The sequence below is a fragment of the Staurois parvus genome, unplaced genomic scaffold (assembly GCF_062004578.1).
Source record: "Staurois parvus isolate SC_StPar_1 unplaced genomic scaffold, SC_StPar_1.0 ptg000670l, whole genome shotgun sequence".
In the NCBI taxonomy this organism is placed as follows: Eukaryota; Metazoa; Chordata; class Amphibia; order Anura; family Ranidae; genus Staurois; species Staurois parvus.
Window position 1 is genome coordinate 1600213 of NW_028318466.1, and position 13930 is coordinate 1614142.

General features: G+C 42.0%; 1 protein-coding gene across 1 annotated transcript in view; it reads right to left on the minus strand.

Annotated features, from left to right (window-relative positions):
- Window positions 1-13930, minus strand: part of ATP2C1 (ATPase secretory pathway Ca2+ transporting 1) — a 163016-nt gene that overhangs the window by 70364 nt on the left and 78722 nt on the right. The window contains exon 8 of the mRNA XM_089652058.1: window positions 5817-5972. Coding sequence (XP_089508184.1) covers window positions 5817-5972 — 156 coding nt within the window. The remainder of the gene's footprint in view (window positions 1-5816; window positions 5973-13930) is intronic.

Consider the following 13930-nt stretch of genomic DNA (forward strand, 5'->3'; position numbering starts at 1 on the left):
CCCCCCTTCCTGACCAGGCCATTTTTTCGCATTACGGCGCTGCATTACATTAACTACCTGCCGACAGCAGATAGCCGAATGACGGCTGCACTGCGGCCGGCCAGTTCTGAGTGGATGTCATATGACGTCCTCCCAGAACGCGCTCTCCTGCGCACCCCAGGGGGCGCGCACCCGGCGATCTCCATGATCGCTGTGTCCTACGGACACAGCTGATCACATGACGTGGTAAAAGGCCAATCACAGCAGCCTTTTACCACGTGATCAGCGGTGTCCAATGACACGCTGATCAGAGGGAAATGCAAGTGCCGGTTCTCGGCTGCACTTTCCTCACGCTGTCAGATCGTGAGGAAAGTACTGCCGAGAACCGTCAGTTGTCAGAGCGGGGATCGGCACCGATCATCAGGGCACTGATGATCAGTGCCCTGATGATCGGTGCCCAGCAGTGCCACCCGCAAGTTCCGCCCAGCTGTGCCCAGCAGTGCGCCCACTAGCTCCGCCCACCTGTGCCCAGCAGATCACCCACCTGTGCCCAGCAGTGCACCCACCTGTGCCCAGCAGTGCACCCACCTGTGCCACTCTGCAGTGTCACACACCTGTGCCCAGAAGTGCCACCTACCTGTGCCCAGCAGTACCACCCACCTGTGCCCACCCACCAGTGCTGCCCACCAGTGCAGCCCAGCAGTGCTGCCAGTCAGTGCCCAGGGGTTGTGCCAGTCAGTGCCGCCAGTCAGTGCCCAGCAGTGATGCCAGTCAGTGCCGTCTATCAGTACCCATCATCAGTGTCACCTATCAGTGCCGCCTATCAGTGCTGCATATTAGTGCCGCCTATCCGTGCCACCTCATTAGTGCTGTCTATCAGTGCCGCCTATCCGTGCCACCTCATTAGTACTGCCTATCAGTGCCCTTTAGTGCTGCCTATCAGTGCCCATCAGTGCCGCCTATCAGTGCCCATCAGTGCTGCCTCATCAACGCACATCAGTGAAGGAGAAAAAATACCTGTTTGAAAAATTTTATAATAGAAACAAAGAAACTTTTTTTTTTTTTTTAATTTTTTGCACTTTTTTTATTTATAGCTCAAAAAGTAAACCGCCCAGTGGCGATTAAATACCACCAAAAGAAAGCTCTATTTGTGAGAAAAAAATGATCAAAATTTCATATGGGTACAATGTTGCATGACCGCGCAATTGTCAATCAAAGTGCGGCAGCGCTGAAAGCTGAAAATTGGCCTGGTAAATAAGGGGGTATAACTGCCTGGTAGGCAAGTGGTTAACTGACAATTGCATGGTCATGCAACACTGCATCCAAATTAAACGTACTTCCTTTTTTTCGGTGGTATTTTATCACCTGTGCGGTTTTTATTTTTGAGCTACAAAAAAAAAAATCGACAATGTTGAGAGAAAAAAAAACAATAGTTTTGAATTTTTTTTTAACTAGTAATGGCAGCGATCAGCGACTTATAGCGGGACTGCGGCAGGTATTCTGACACTGGTGGGAACTGACTTGGTGTCACTGACATCCCTAGTGACACCAATACAGTGATAAGTGCTAATAAAAAGCACTAACACTGTACTAATGGCACTGGGCAGGAAGGGGTTAACATGAAGGGTGATCAAAAGGTTAACTGTGCCCTGTTTTACTGTGTGCTGTGTTAGTGCTTTCAACTGTAAGCACACTGCTTTGCATGACTGTGCTATACACAGTCATACAAAGCAGTGTGCAGGAGCTAACATGGGAGAGAACTGTATTGTTTACATACAGTTCTCTCCCTCTGTCGGTAATGCTTGGTGATCACCAGGTGCCGGCAAGTAATCACCGGGGCGGGACCCAGTGATTGACAGCCGAGACCGTGAATAGCGGCGTGGGCCCCCTGCCCGGAAATGCAAGATCATGTATGTATGTGTGTATATATATATATATATATATATATATATATATATATACACACACACATATATATATATATATATATATATATATATATATATATATATATATATATATACACACACACATATACATATATATACACACACACGATTCTGCGTGCCCCTGCTGCCCCGTAGCAGTATATCTGCTATAGGGCAGTGGGAAAGTGGTTAAAATCCACTAATACACCGTCTCACTCTGCTCTGCACATGATCAGTTGCTCTTGAAAGTCTAGAGGCCGATTTTCTGACAGCCTAAAGATTTACTGCTGTTCATGGGCTCTGAGCTTCAGCAAAATGGCAGCCTCCAGCAAGAAGAAACAGGAACAATGCTGGAAGCAATTTACAGCACACACAAATTTTGGTAGAATATTCATTAATGTGGAATGTATGTTCCTTGTTAAAGAATATAATTCTGTTCACATTGTTATGGGTAAAGTTCCACTTTAACAAAGTGATGCAAGCTCTACTAGCTCCACACACACTAGCATTTTTATAAGCTCAAAAAATACAGAAAAAAAATATGCTGAATGAAAAACACTGATATAATAGCATTTTTGTGCCTGCTTGTAGTAGTTTTAAAGCATTAGCGTTTTTACAGTACATGAATAGAATAAAAACCAAAAAAACTCTCGGTAAAAGCTGTTCGTAGCGGTTTAGTAGCATTTTTTCTGCCGGAAAAATGCTCCCAAAAACAATTTTTTTTCTGCTCCTAAACGTTGAGGCTTGAAAAATACTTGTAGCATAGAGTAGTGTGCATGGATACATAGGAGAACACTACTGGCTTCTAGGAGCAAAAAACAAAAATAAAACAAAACAAAACCGCTAGTGTGCATGGAGTCTTAATATGCAAAGTTGAGTTTAATAATGTATTTCTTTTAATTTAATTGATATTTCACTGACAGGCCACGGTATATCTAGAACTGAAAATGTGTTCATAAAAACTTTTAGCACTTATGTAACCCAGTGTTTCTTAACCTTTTTCCAGTCTGGGCACCCTTGAAAAGTATTTTCAGTCACAAGGCACCCCTGTCCAAGGCTTGGTTCACGTTACTGTGCATTGTGGAACACACATAAAATTGCACTTATTCCTGACATGCAGACAAATGCTCTGCTCTTTAGGGGTATCACAAGCTTTTCCACAAGGTTTCCAAATATTTTCCTTGTCCTTAGACACAGGGTTGGTTGTCACCATTTCAGACCAGTGATACAGGGTACTAAAAACCCCTAGCTTGTGTTATACTGGGTGGTTGAAGTTACAGAGACTAGGCTGGTTTCCTATACACATCAGCATCCATGTTGATGTGCTTTTTGATGTGCATTATCTCAGGTGAACATGATACTACCATCTGCATATTTGAAGGATTATGTGAAGGTTTGTACATGGAAACTTTCTGCTTCAGATGTCTACATCAACATATCTGAACCAGAATATGGAATATGTTCAATGGTCAAGTTGGGAGGCACTGATGAGTCCACTGCATGATCAGGTTTCTTTGTATACAAGTTCCCCTTGTAATTGAAGAAGCCACTGTTCATACACAGGCCCAAACAAAATGGAACATACTCGTTTTGGGTGGAGTTCTGCTATTTAGAATGTTATCCCAATGCAACTGTTTTCTGGCCATACTCTGATCATTTTCTCCTTCATTCGGCTTGCGGGTTAAATGCAGCGCAGATGAATGAATCTCCCACTGTGGCCATTGTCCTGCAGTCATCAAAATACCCGCATAGTGGGTGCATCAGTCTGGATGCAGCCGCTATTCAGCAGAAGGCTTTCTAGCAGGGCGCTTCAAAAAGGAGCAGGGACAGCAGGGCCACCCACTGACCAAATATTAGCCAGCACATCAGGAATGAGTCAAAATTCACACCGCACATGGTAAACTTTAGAGGCTCAACTGCCTTTGTAACAGATATGTATGCAAACAGAGACAAGACACCACTGGAACCTTCATCATATTGGTTTTCAATTTCACCCCATACCTATACTTATGTAAATCTACATCTCTAAATTTAGTTTGGCTGGATCTGGCATTACATCCTAATACTCAAAAGGCACACCAAGGTTTGGTTGAAAAAAAAAAAAAAAAAAGTTTTCTTTTTTTAAAAAAAATTTAAAATTAAATGTATACATGATATCTGTGCAAGTTTCACAATTTTCCAAGCGTTTACAAGTACTATTCATTTTAAAAGTAGTTTAAAAAATGGATACAATTTATTTGAAAGTGATAAAATTACTTTTTAAATGAAGGTAGCTCTCTAAATTACCTGCATTGCACAAACTATTGCGTAAGCCAAAATGATATACCTACAAAAAGAAACCCATGCAAGGTAAATCAAGCTAAAGTGCCCCATGGCAACCAGCCAACATCCACTTGCTACTTGTTTCAAGGGGATTTCTGCTCTCAACAAGAAATTAGGAATGTACTTTCTAGGAGACATACACAATTGTCAGTTGCTACTCCCCTCTGCTGCTCAATGAACAGTTTTGCAACAGCAAAAAAAACAGTTAAGCGGAGAATCTACCCCGTGATTGAGGCTAGGTTCACACTCATGCGGTGCGGTACATCGCATGTGATTTGCACAGGAACCGCACTGCATTCTTGTGCAAATCACATGTGAAATGTGTGCAGTACGATTTGAGCCATACATTATGTATGGCTCAAATCGCACCGCATCCGCACCAAAAACGTGCAGCACCCTTTTTTGGGTCCGCACTAGAATCGGATCACATGGGTACTCACACCTATGCGATCTGATTCTGCACATCGCACCGCGTTTTGAGGAACGATATCGGGGTGTTAACTTAACATACACACCCGTCGCGGTTCGCATGAACGGGGTGTGATTCTGATGCGGTGCGGAACTCGTACAGAAAACGCTGTGAATTCTGGACCACATCAGTGTGAACCAGGGCTTAAAAGCAGTTCTGGCTTTTGGAGAAATGTTGATTAAAACAATGGCGCTTACCCTTCTGATGATGGATGAAGGAGTAGCCCGTGACGTCAAGCCCCCGGATCAGGGACGTCCGTCGCCCCCCCCCCCTTTTTCACCAGCTGGTCAGTGTTATGCTGCATTCAATTTTTATTATATCCTTTGTGCACGAGGATTGTTTTTTTCTATTACAGTACCTGAGAAGTGTGTCTTTTCTATTTTTATCCTGAATAAATTCAATTTTTGATTCAACTAAAAATACAACACTATGGGTATTCCTTTCTGCTCCACTACGAGCATTTAACTCCTCAGGACCACCAGGTGACCATCCCAGGGCCTAGAAGAGAGCTGTAATTGGCAGAACCTATCGTGAACCAAACTCATCTAAGGGACCCTCAGACGTTCCATTACCTATCGCGGAGTTATCCAATCCAGGCCACGCTCTATCCACAACCAAAGGGACCTCTGGTGTACATGACACAATTGCGCAGTTAAATTGTGCATCTGGTGAGTGTGCAATTTACTTATTGTTCCTGCACTGCACCGGATCACAGGTTCCACTGGGATTCTATCAAGTCACCATTTTTTCAATTATATTGTGGTTTACCATTCATAGTTATTCAGCACTATTATTTGCACCGTGTGTTATACTACTGTATTACAATATCAGTGAAGGTATCTGACATAGCTTCACCATTGCTACAATTTCCTAAGGACATATTGTTGCTTTAATATTTGCTACATATTTGTTATTTTGCATATTACCATTGGTATACTCTCATATTTCATTTTTAGCGCTGCACTACCTATATTTATATTTGATTAAAACAATGCCTGGGTCAGAAGGGACATCGCTGTGCAACCATGAGTTCTATTCTCAAGAACGCTTTAGCTAAATTACTGGGTGCATGTAATGAAAAGGATTTAAAAATAAAATATACATAAAAACAGTCTCACCTTTGCTTTGCCATATCTAACCAAAGTTCCCATAAAGGCAATGTTGCTTCTCGATGTTAAATCCCCATTAGTAGCTGCTGGTTGTGGGGTGGTAGATTTAGAACATGGAGCAGTCTCGCCTGTTAAGCTGGACTCATCCACAGACAGATCCATTGCCTTGTAAAACAAAAATTTAAACACTGATAAATCTGTTCATGGACACATTTTGCACTTAAAATAAATATAGGCAGGTTTTAAACAAAAAATGCAGTTATGAATTCCTGAATTATTATTAGCAAGTAATTGCAAATATTTTGGTTGCATATATTTTTAAATGCAACTGGTAAACTACTTAAAATTGATGTGGATTTCAGTCTCCTCTACAGGGAATAGATTAGGAGAGGGACAGCACCAGTAGCCAGTGAAGTTCTGTTGCACTGTACATTTGCTGAGAGTGAGAGTCAGGAGAGGAGAACAGATTGAGCAGAGAGATGATCTTATCAGCATGCTTCTGTTTCTTTGTTATCCACTTGGGTGAATAATGAGGTCTTGGGGGGATCCAAGCTATTACACTTTCAGCTGTTACAGTCAAAAGGTGGATGATGCCTGGATTAAACCAATTACAAAGCTTTTAAGCAGATAACACCGTTTTATTACATGTATTTCAACTGTGTATTTAGCAGCTTGCCTAGGTAAAGCTTTCATGGGTATGACATGCAGAAGTTTATAAGAATGAATGCTTATAACATTTTAGATAAATTCTAAAGTATATTTCTCTATCTATACTCTTTATTTAATAAAATAATCCTCTTAAAGTGTTACTAAACACACAACAGTAAAATCAGTCTTTATATGCAGTAAAGCATGCTCGTTATACTCATTGTGGAAAAAGGCTTTTTGATCCTGTCTTCTCAGATCCTTGCCTTCTACTGTCTCCAATTCCGATGTTACAGAGCTCTAGGAGTCACTCTGCACATGCTCAGTTTAGTCTATATTGCTAGAGTGTTTTTTTTTTTTTTTCTTCTTTGGGAGGGTGTATGTGATCAGCATAGTGCCAATCAGCACTGCTCAGAAGGTCAGGGGTTATGCAGCCTCATAGGACAGTCAGAGCAGAATGAAAACTCCTCCTACAAGCTTTAACCAGTGCTCAGGGGGACACTGATAGAAGTCACAAGACTGCTATATACTGCTGAACAGAAAAGGTATTTAGCAGTCTATATTTACGAAAATAACTGAATTTCCATGTTCTCTGTACTGTGGGAGATCAGATCTAGTGAATGCAGGGTCCTGGGTTTAGTAACACTTTAAATTGATTCTAAAGTTAAAACAGTTTAACTTTAACAAGTAATACAACAATAAGAAAACAAACCTTTCTATAACCATATTGTAATATAAAAATAGATTTTACAGTTTTCTTATTAAAATTGAGTGAAATACACTATATATTGACTGTGCATTATAGATTCCTCATACTAACTGCTTGCTCAGCTAGCTGCATAATATACAAGCCCAGCATGATGGGAATCCAGTGCTCCTCAGCAGTTCACCAGTTAAGAAAAGCAATTTTGCTTCTTTAGTTGGCAGACAAATTTATTTTCTTCTAGTGTCCCCTGGGCTTCTCATACTTGACAATTTGATGCATCTGAAAGCAGCGGGCTAGATGCACTTACTCCGTGTGCATTCTGATCAGCTGTGAAGAGTCACAGGAGAAGGAATTTGTACATACAGAACAACATTTCTGCTCTGTAACTCAACTATCCAATGTTCATTTCTCAACTGTAATCAAGTTCTAGGAGTGCCCAGGGTAAACAACCAAGAAACATGGATCAAAACAAAAATTTTCATATAGCTAAAGAACCGATACTTTTTGAACATGTAAAACAAAGCATTTATTAAAGGAAAATACTGCTAAGGTAGCCACAGCCATACGACAATAATATGACAATCCAACTCCTGAATGATTGTCCTGTAGAATGATGATATAAACAAGGACAATTGCACCAGCTGAGCTGGTTTTAGGCTCTTTGCACACGACAATTCCGATCAGGTGCCTGTCAATTTTTTTTTAGACAGACCTAATCAGACAGTGCATTCATCTCTGTGGATCGGCAGGCGTAAAACAGACTTGTCTCCGTTTACACCCACCTACCTACCTCCAATCCGGACCACGAAAAACAAACAAAAGATTCTGTCCTCTTCCATGTAGGCGGATCAGAGGCAGTCGGGTGTAAACGGACAGCCAGTCCCTCATACAGCAGAGTGGGCTTGGTCCATGCCCGCTCTACATAAAGTGAGCAGATACAGACTTGTCATCCCTCCGCTCAGCAGGGGATAGGTCTGCTGATCACAAAGCAGATCTGCCTTGTGTGAAAGGGGCCTAAGATCCAGGTCGCACTGGGTGCAACTTGGCATGCTATTTGTTTGCCATGCGTCTTGCAAACCGCATTCCAAGTCGTACCCTATTGTTCGCAATTAGAGCGGTCATATCCGAGCGGTTCCAACTTGGTCAGAGCAGCACCCTTTTCTAAAGTAGTGCATGCACTACTTTAGGTGTGACTTGCATAGACATCTAGACAGATGTCTTGCAAGTCGCACCGCAAGTCTTAATAACATCTGACTTTAAAATTGCGCGACTTCACAGTAAGTCGCATGATTTCAAAGTCAGGCTCGGAATGAGCAGGGGGTAAATCAAATCTCCGGGTTTTAGTGAAGTTTAGGGTGCATTCACACTTGGAAATGCACCCTGCCTGGGATTTTATGTGAACGCCAGGGTAAGACTGAATGGGGCAAAAGCTCTACTTCCTCAGGACCTAAGGGAGATGAGCATGTGTCTGGTGGAAATAAACCATATCAGTGAGTGTTCACCTTTCAAGCCCTTTGAGTCCCACCTTATATTTTGGATTACACACATATAAAAATACACTGTACCTTTTGTTAAGATTGTGTTTCATTATTTTGTCTAAAACCTTTATCACTTTTAAAATGTTGCATCTTCCCTTCTAATAAAGCATACACTGCCTTGGCTAAGAACCTTCAAAGGTTAGTAAGGCTTGAAAGTTCATTTCTTAAATGTTTCTGTAAAAGACTGTCCAATAAATTGATTCCCCACATCTTCTGCTAGGCTCTCCTTCAAGAAATCTCCTTCTGGCCTTTACGTAAAGCATTTTGAGAAGTGTTAGGAAATTGCACCTTTGAACACATTCCGTGATGAAAATTGTTCAGTGGAAATGTTGAACCTTTCTAAATAAACTTTTGAATAAATAAGCAAGTCTGATCTATTGCACAGTAACAATTTTCTGCTCAGGTGGTTTTGCTACTACACATAGCAGGTGAAATTATGCTCAAATTCAATAGGCTGAGTTAAAGTACAATGCCTGGAGGTTTAGGCAGAACAGAAATTCCAGTCAAATCATTAAATCATGGAGATAACAGTGTGCTTAGTTATTACACAACCACTTACTTTGACTCTAGCAAGGATGTGAAACTTAGTCTTGTTCCAGATTTTACACAATCGGAGACCTATCTGGCCAACATTTGAGTGGAGTGGGGAGATCCTATAGCACTTAGCTTATATTAGGGATGCTTTTGTGCAATAGAAAAGTTGATTAAACCATTACTGTAATTTTTAGCAGTAATGAATTTAGGGAACTTCAATAGATCACTATTCTATTAAAAAAAATTCTAGGTGGTAATTTTGTGGTAGAAGATACTTTTGCATGTTTTCAACAAAAGTGAACTTGGGCTTTAACCTCCCTAGCGGTAGGATTATTTCAGATTTTTGGTGCTGAAAGCGGTACCATTATTTTGCATGGAAATATGTAGTTTTTTTATTGTAGGCTGTAATTTTTTAGGAATAACTCACTGAAATCTGTCCGAACAAGAGTCTATTAAACATCCCGGGTATGATAAAATTTGAAACACGAAATCATAAATTATAATTTAATAAATAATCATAAAAAATAATAATACATTTAATTCAATAATATAATCAAACCAAAAACACTGAAATTTGAAATAGAGCGCCAAGTTTGCACATCGCTGAGCAAAGTCGCAAAATCGTTTTCAGTGTCTGATGACGAATTTCCCCACGAATCATTATCACTCAATTCTGCAAGTGGTTCTGATTTACTATCGCTGTTCTCTAGCTGATCTAAACCCGCTTTTGACCTTTTTAGACGCCATGGACGTTTCTCAGTTTCCAGGCAGAAAGAACAGACAAAATGCAGGCAGGGCACAGGACAAAGCACTAGGGACAAAATGTATGTGAAATGGGTAGAAACAGCAATGTTTTACTATGTAAAATTTGTTTGGAAAAAAATGACTTTTAAAATTTTCAAATTTCCCGTCGCAGGGAATCCCTATGCAGCGCCGCATGGTAAGCCCGAGTGTAGCTCGGGGTTACCGCTTTTGGTACTGACATTTTACCCCGAGCTACACTCGGGAATACCGCTAGGGAGGTTAAAGGATAAGTTGACCTTTTAGACAAAAATAATAAAATGCACATTATTTTGCAGTTAAAACAATGTGCATTTATTCTTTTTGTCTATAGGAGCCTGGAAAGCATTGCACCAGCGATCAGTAGATTGCCGATGCCATGCAGGTCTCCTGCAAACCTGTCAGAATATCTGCTTGCCGTATGGGATTGTACGAGCAAGCAGAAATTCTGATAGGAAGCTTTAATGAACTACCGTAGTAGTTAACTGAAAACTGCAAGCCGACAGCTGCTCTGGAAGTCCGTGAATGAATGATGCGTCCGTGTGGGCGGAGGGTGTGCGCGCTGTTTTCAAATTTAACAGATAGTATGGGGAGACTTCTTCCTGTACCATCTGTCAGAGGGAGGGGGAGGGCGGTGGGCAGCAGCTATGGCTATGGGAACGTGTTATACGTTCCACCCTAAACCCGGGAGGAACATGTAACATGTTCCCAAAGGTGAACTTATCCTTTAAGCAGCTGGCCTCAAAAGTTCAGTCCATTGCACACGGGCATAATTTACTGATGTTTACTCAGGAACTGACACCCGTGTGCAAGGTGCCAAAAACTGTCTCTATAGATGAGTATAGACAAGTAAAATTCTTTAGTAATTCTATAGACAAGTAAAAAATCAGCATTTTTTTACTCTGGTGTGCAAAAGACCTTATGGTTATGGGTTTGGCCTCATTCACACGAGCACGCATCCTGCGTCCTGTTCCGCATATCGGACCCGCACTGAAGTGTACTCCTGAGGTCCATGCAATCGGCTGCCTATCATTGATTTCAGCAGGCTGCCTGCATGAAACCTATATGAAAAGACAAAAAGAGGGCGCACGGGCCTAGTGCATTACCTTTAAAAATGGAATTTACTGATAAAAAGTAAAATAGTCACAAAGAAATAAAATCAAATGGAGAGCATGTCACAAGAAATGCAGCGTGGTCCAATCACCCTGAAGGTGGTCTGGTGGGGGACTGTAGACCTCTAGGTAGCTGATGGCTGACGCGTTTCCAGGCTGTGCCTCTCAGAGCCAAAGATTGGCACAGCCTCGAAACGCGTCAGTCATCAGCTACCTAGCAGTCTACAGTCCCCTACCAGACCACCTTCAGGGTGATTGGACCACGCTGCATTTCTTGTGACATGCTCTCCATTTGATTTTATTTGTGAGTAATTTACTTTTTATCAATAAACTCTGTTTTTAAAAAGTAATGCACTAGGCCCGTGCACCCTCTTTTTGTCTTTTCATATACAGTTCTATCAGGATTTCCCTGGTCCGTTGAGGGCAGCACAGCTTGCATTCCTTCCATGCACATGTGGGGATACTGACATTGTGGAGTCCACTGTCCAGCGCAGGAGCTCAGGCATTCGGTTGCTTTTTTCTTCATATCTGCCTGCATGAAACACCTACCCAACCAGGGCAGCTGAAGATGACCCATCGCATGGATCGGCACATCCGTGTGAATAAGGGCCTTATGCTGAAATTAAGTGCCATGTTTAGGGATTCAATTCAGGTTTAGGGATTAGGATTCAGAATAATCCTTACCTTTTTTTGTGATACTTTAATTTTAAGGTAATATATTTTTTTCTTCTATCTCTTGACAATAGGAGCACATGAAAGTACTGTTTTGCTTGCAATGAAAAACAGATTTTAGGGGTGTAACAAACTTGCTCATCAGAGTTGGACGCGGAGTTCCCCTTTTCCTTTTCTTTGTATTTGAGGTATTCCTCAATCATTCACTCCCTACCCCCTCCCTTCCTCAGTGACAGATGGTGGGGGGTCAACCCAAGTTAAGGCATCCTCAGTCCAGTGTCAGGCCATCTGCGGAAGTGTAACCTTTCTCACTTAAAAGCACTGACCTGAGAAACTTGTGTAGGCTCACCCATCATAAAAACAGTTAAGACAGCTTCTCCCCGGACTTGAAAGAAGTTGGAACCTCATAAACTGACCAGCAGTTAATTGAACATTCCTCAGGTCAGCTGTCACCTATGTTTCATATCATGGATTATGAAACTGTTAGTTTTAATTGAGAGTCCACTGACATCCTGCCCAAAATATTGTATTGGGCAGACTAGAGCCACCCCCCCTTGCAGAGGGATTTTAAAAAAAGGACAGGCTGCAAGCCTGGAGGTAGCTGAAATACATCTTTCAAAAACCATCAAGATACCACCTAGGGAGACCCTTTCGCTATGCAACGTGGATCTGCTTACAAACCAAGGCATAAGAGCAAGTAACTTAACCCTGTACTTTCCTTCCTATTATCTCTTTGCTGTACCTTTATATGCATATATATATATTTTAGTGACATCTCTTTGTAAATATTTTATTGCACCTGTTTGACTCTTTTAGTAATAAATCTTTCTTCTGAAAGTGTTAAACTGTTTTTAAGCGCTTACTTGCAATTCACGAATTCCTGCCTTTTGAAGAGATGCTACTGTGTTTGTTTAATCCTCTGCCCAATCGGCCTGCAGTGACTGTATTGGACAGGCGACTTTTCAATCATTATAGTGTATATTTGATAACGGGAGTTTCCCAGTCTCTGACAAAAGTGGTGGTGGCAGTAGAGGGTTAGTTGTGTAATTAACCCAACCCAGTAACAAGCGTATTCAGGCTGCAGGCACCGATTGTAGCCCATTAGCTGGACAATCGCTGTGCAGGGTGCAGCTGGGTGGGGCCTTGTTACGCGTGTCACACTGCGGTTTTAGATCGGCCGGTCCTTCGGTCACGAGTTAGTGAGAAGGTCGGGGGTCTGACGCCGCTTGCGTGATGTATTACTGTTAGTCACGGTGGTGCGATTGTCGCATGTTGGTGGCGGCGACCGTGCGATCATGACAAGGGGGTCTTTCAGAATTATCCAATCCCCAGCTGGATGAAACCTCGGTCCTGTACAAAATTACATTACTTTTTGAAATCCAACTCCCAAAAAAACAAACACAAAAACAAAAAAAAAACAAAATCAACCTCTGAAGTGGGATTCCCCCCTCTCCCCACGGCAAGGGTTAAATGCTCATTATGCCTAGGAGTTACTGTACAAGTACCTTTACTTGCCTTACATCCACCGCTCCAGCCTCCTCCAGTGCTCTTCTCCTCCGCCCCAAGATCCAGTCTCTGTGCAGAGCCTCACTGTCATCATATACAATACAGGGACATTAAAGCAGTAGTTAACACCACTTGCTTACTTGTACCCACAGGTAAACTTATAATAAAGCTTAGCTGTAGGTACAAGGAATATCTCCTTGTACCTACCTTACATGCACCATTTAGGAGATATTCACTACTTCTGCAGCAGGTAAGGCCACTGCCGCATGCACACTGCGCTCTGAAGGGACAGCATGCTATCCCTTTCAAATAGTTGTGCTGTAATTACAGCTCGGCCATTCAAAACGGTAGACCGGGTGAAGATGGAAGCCCTGTCAGTGGTGTTAACTCATCACTTGAGGGCTTGGTTTTAAGGCATGACTCTAATAATGTGCTAGTATGCGATGCATACTAGCACATTATGACATTACATTGCAGGGGGACAGGGGTTTTTTTTTGGACACTGTACTACTGCTTTAAGCCTGTATTACACACTGAGAAGAAAGAATTGCTACCAGAGCCAGTCACAGTTTACAGAGACAGCTGTAGGGGACCAGTCACAGTGCTGGAGGGAGCCTGTAGGAGTGAAGA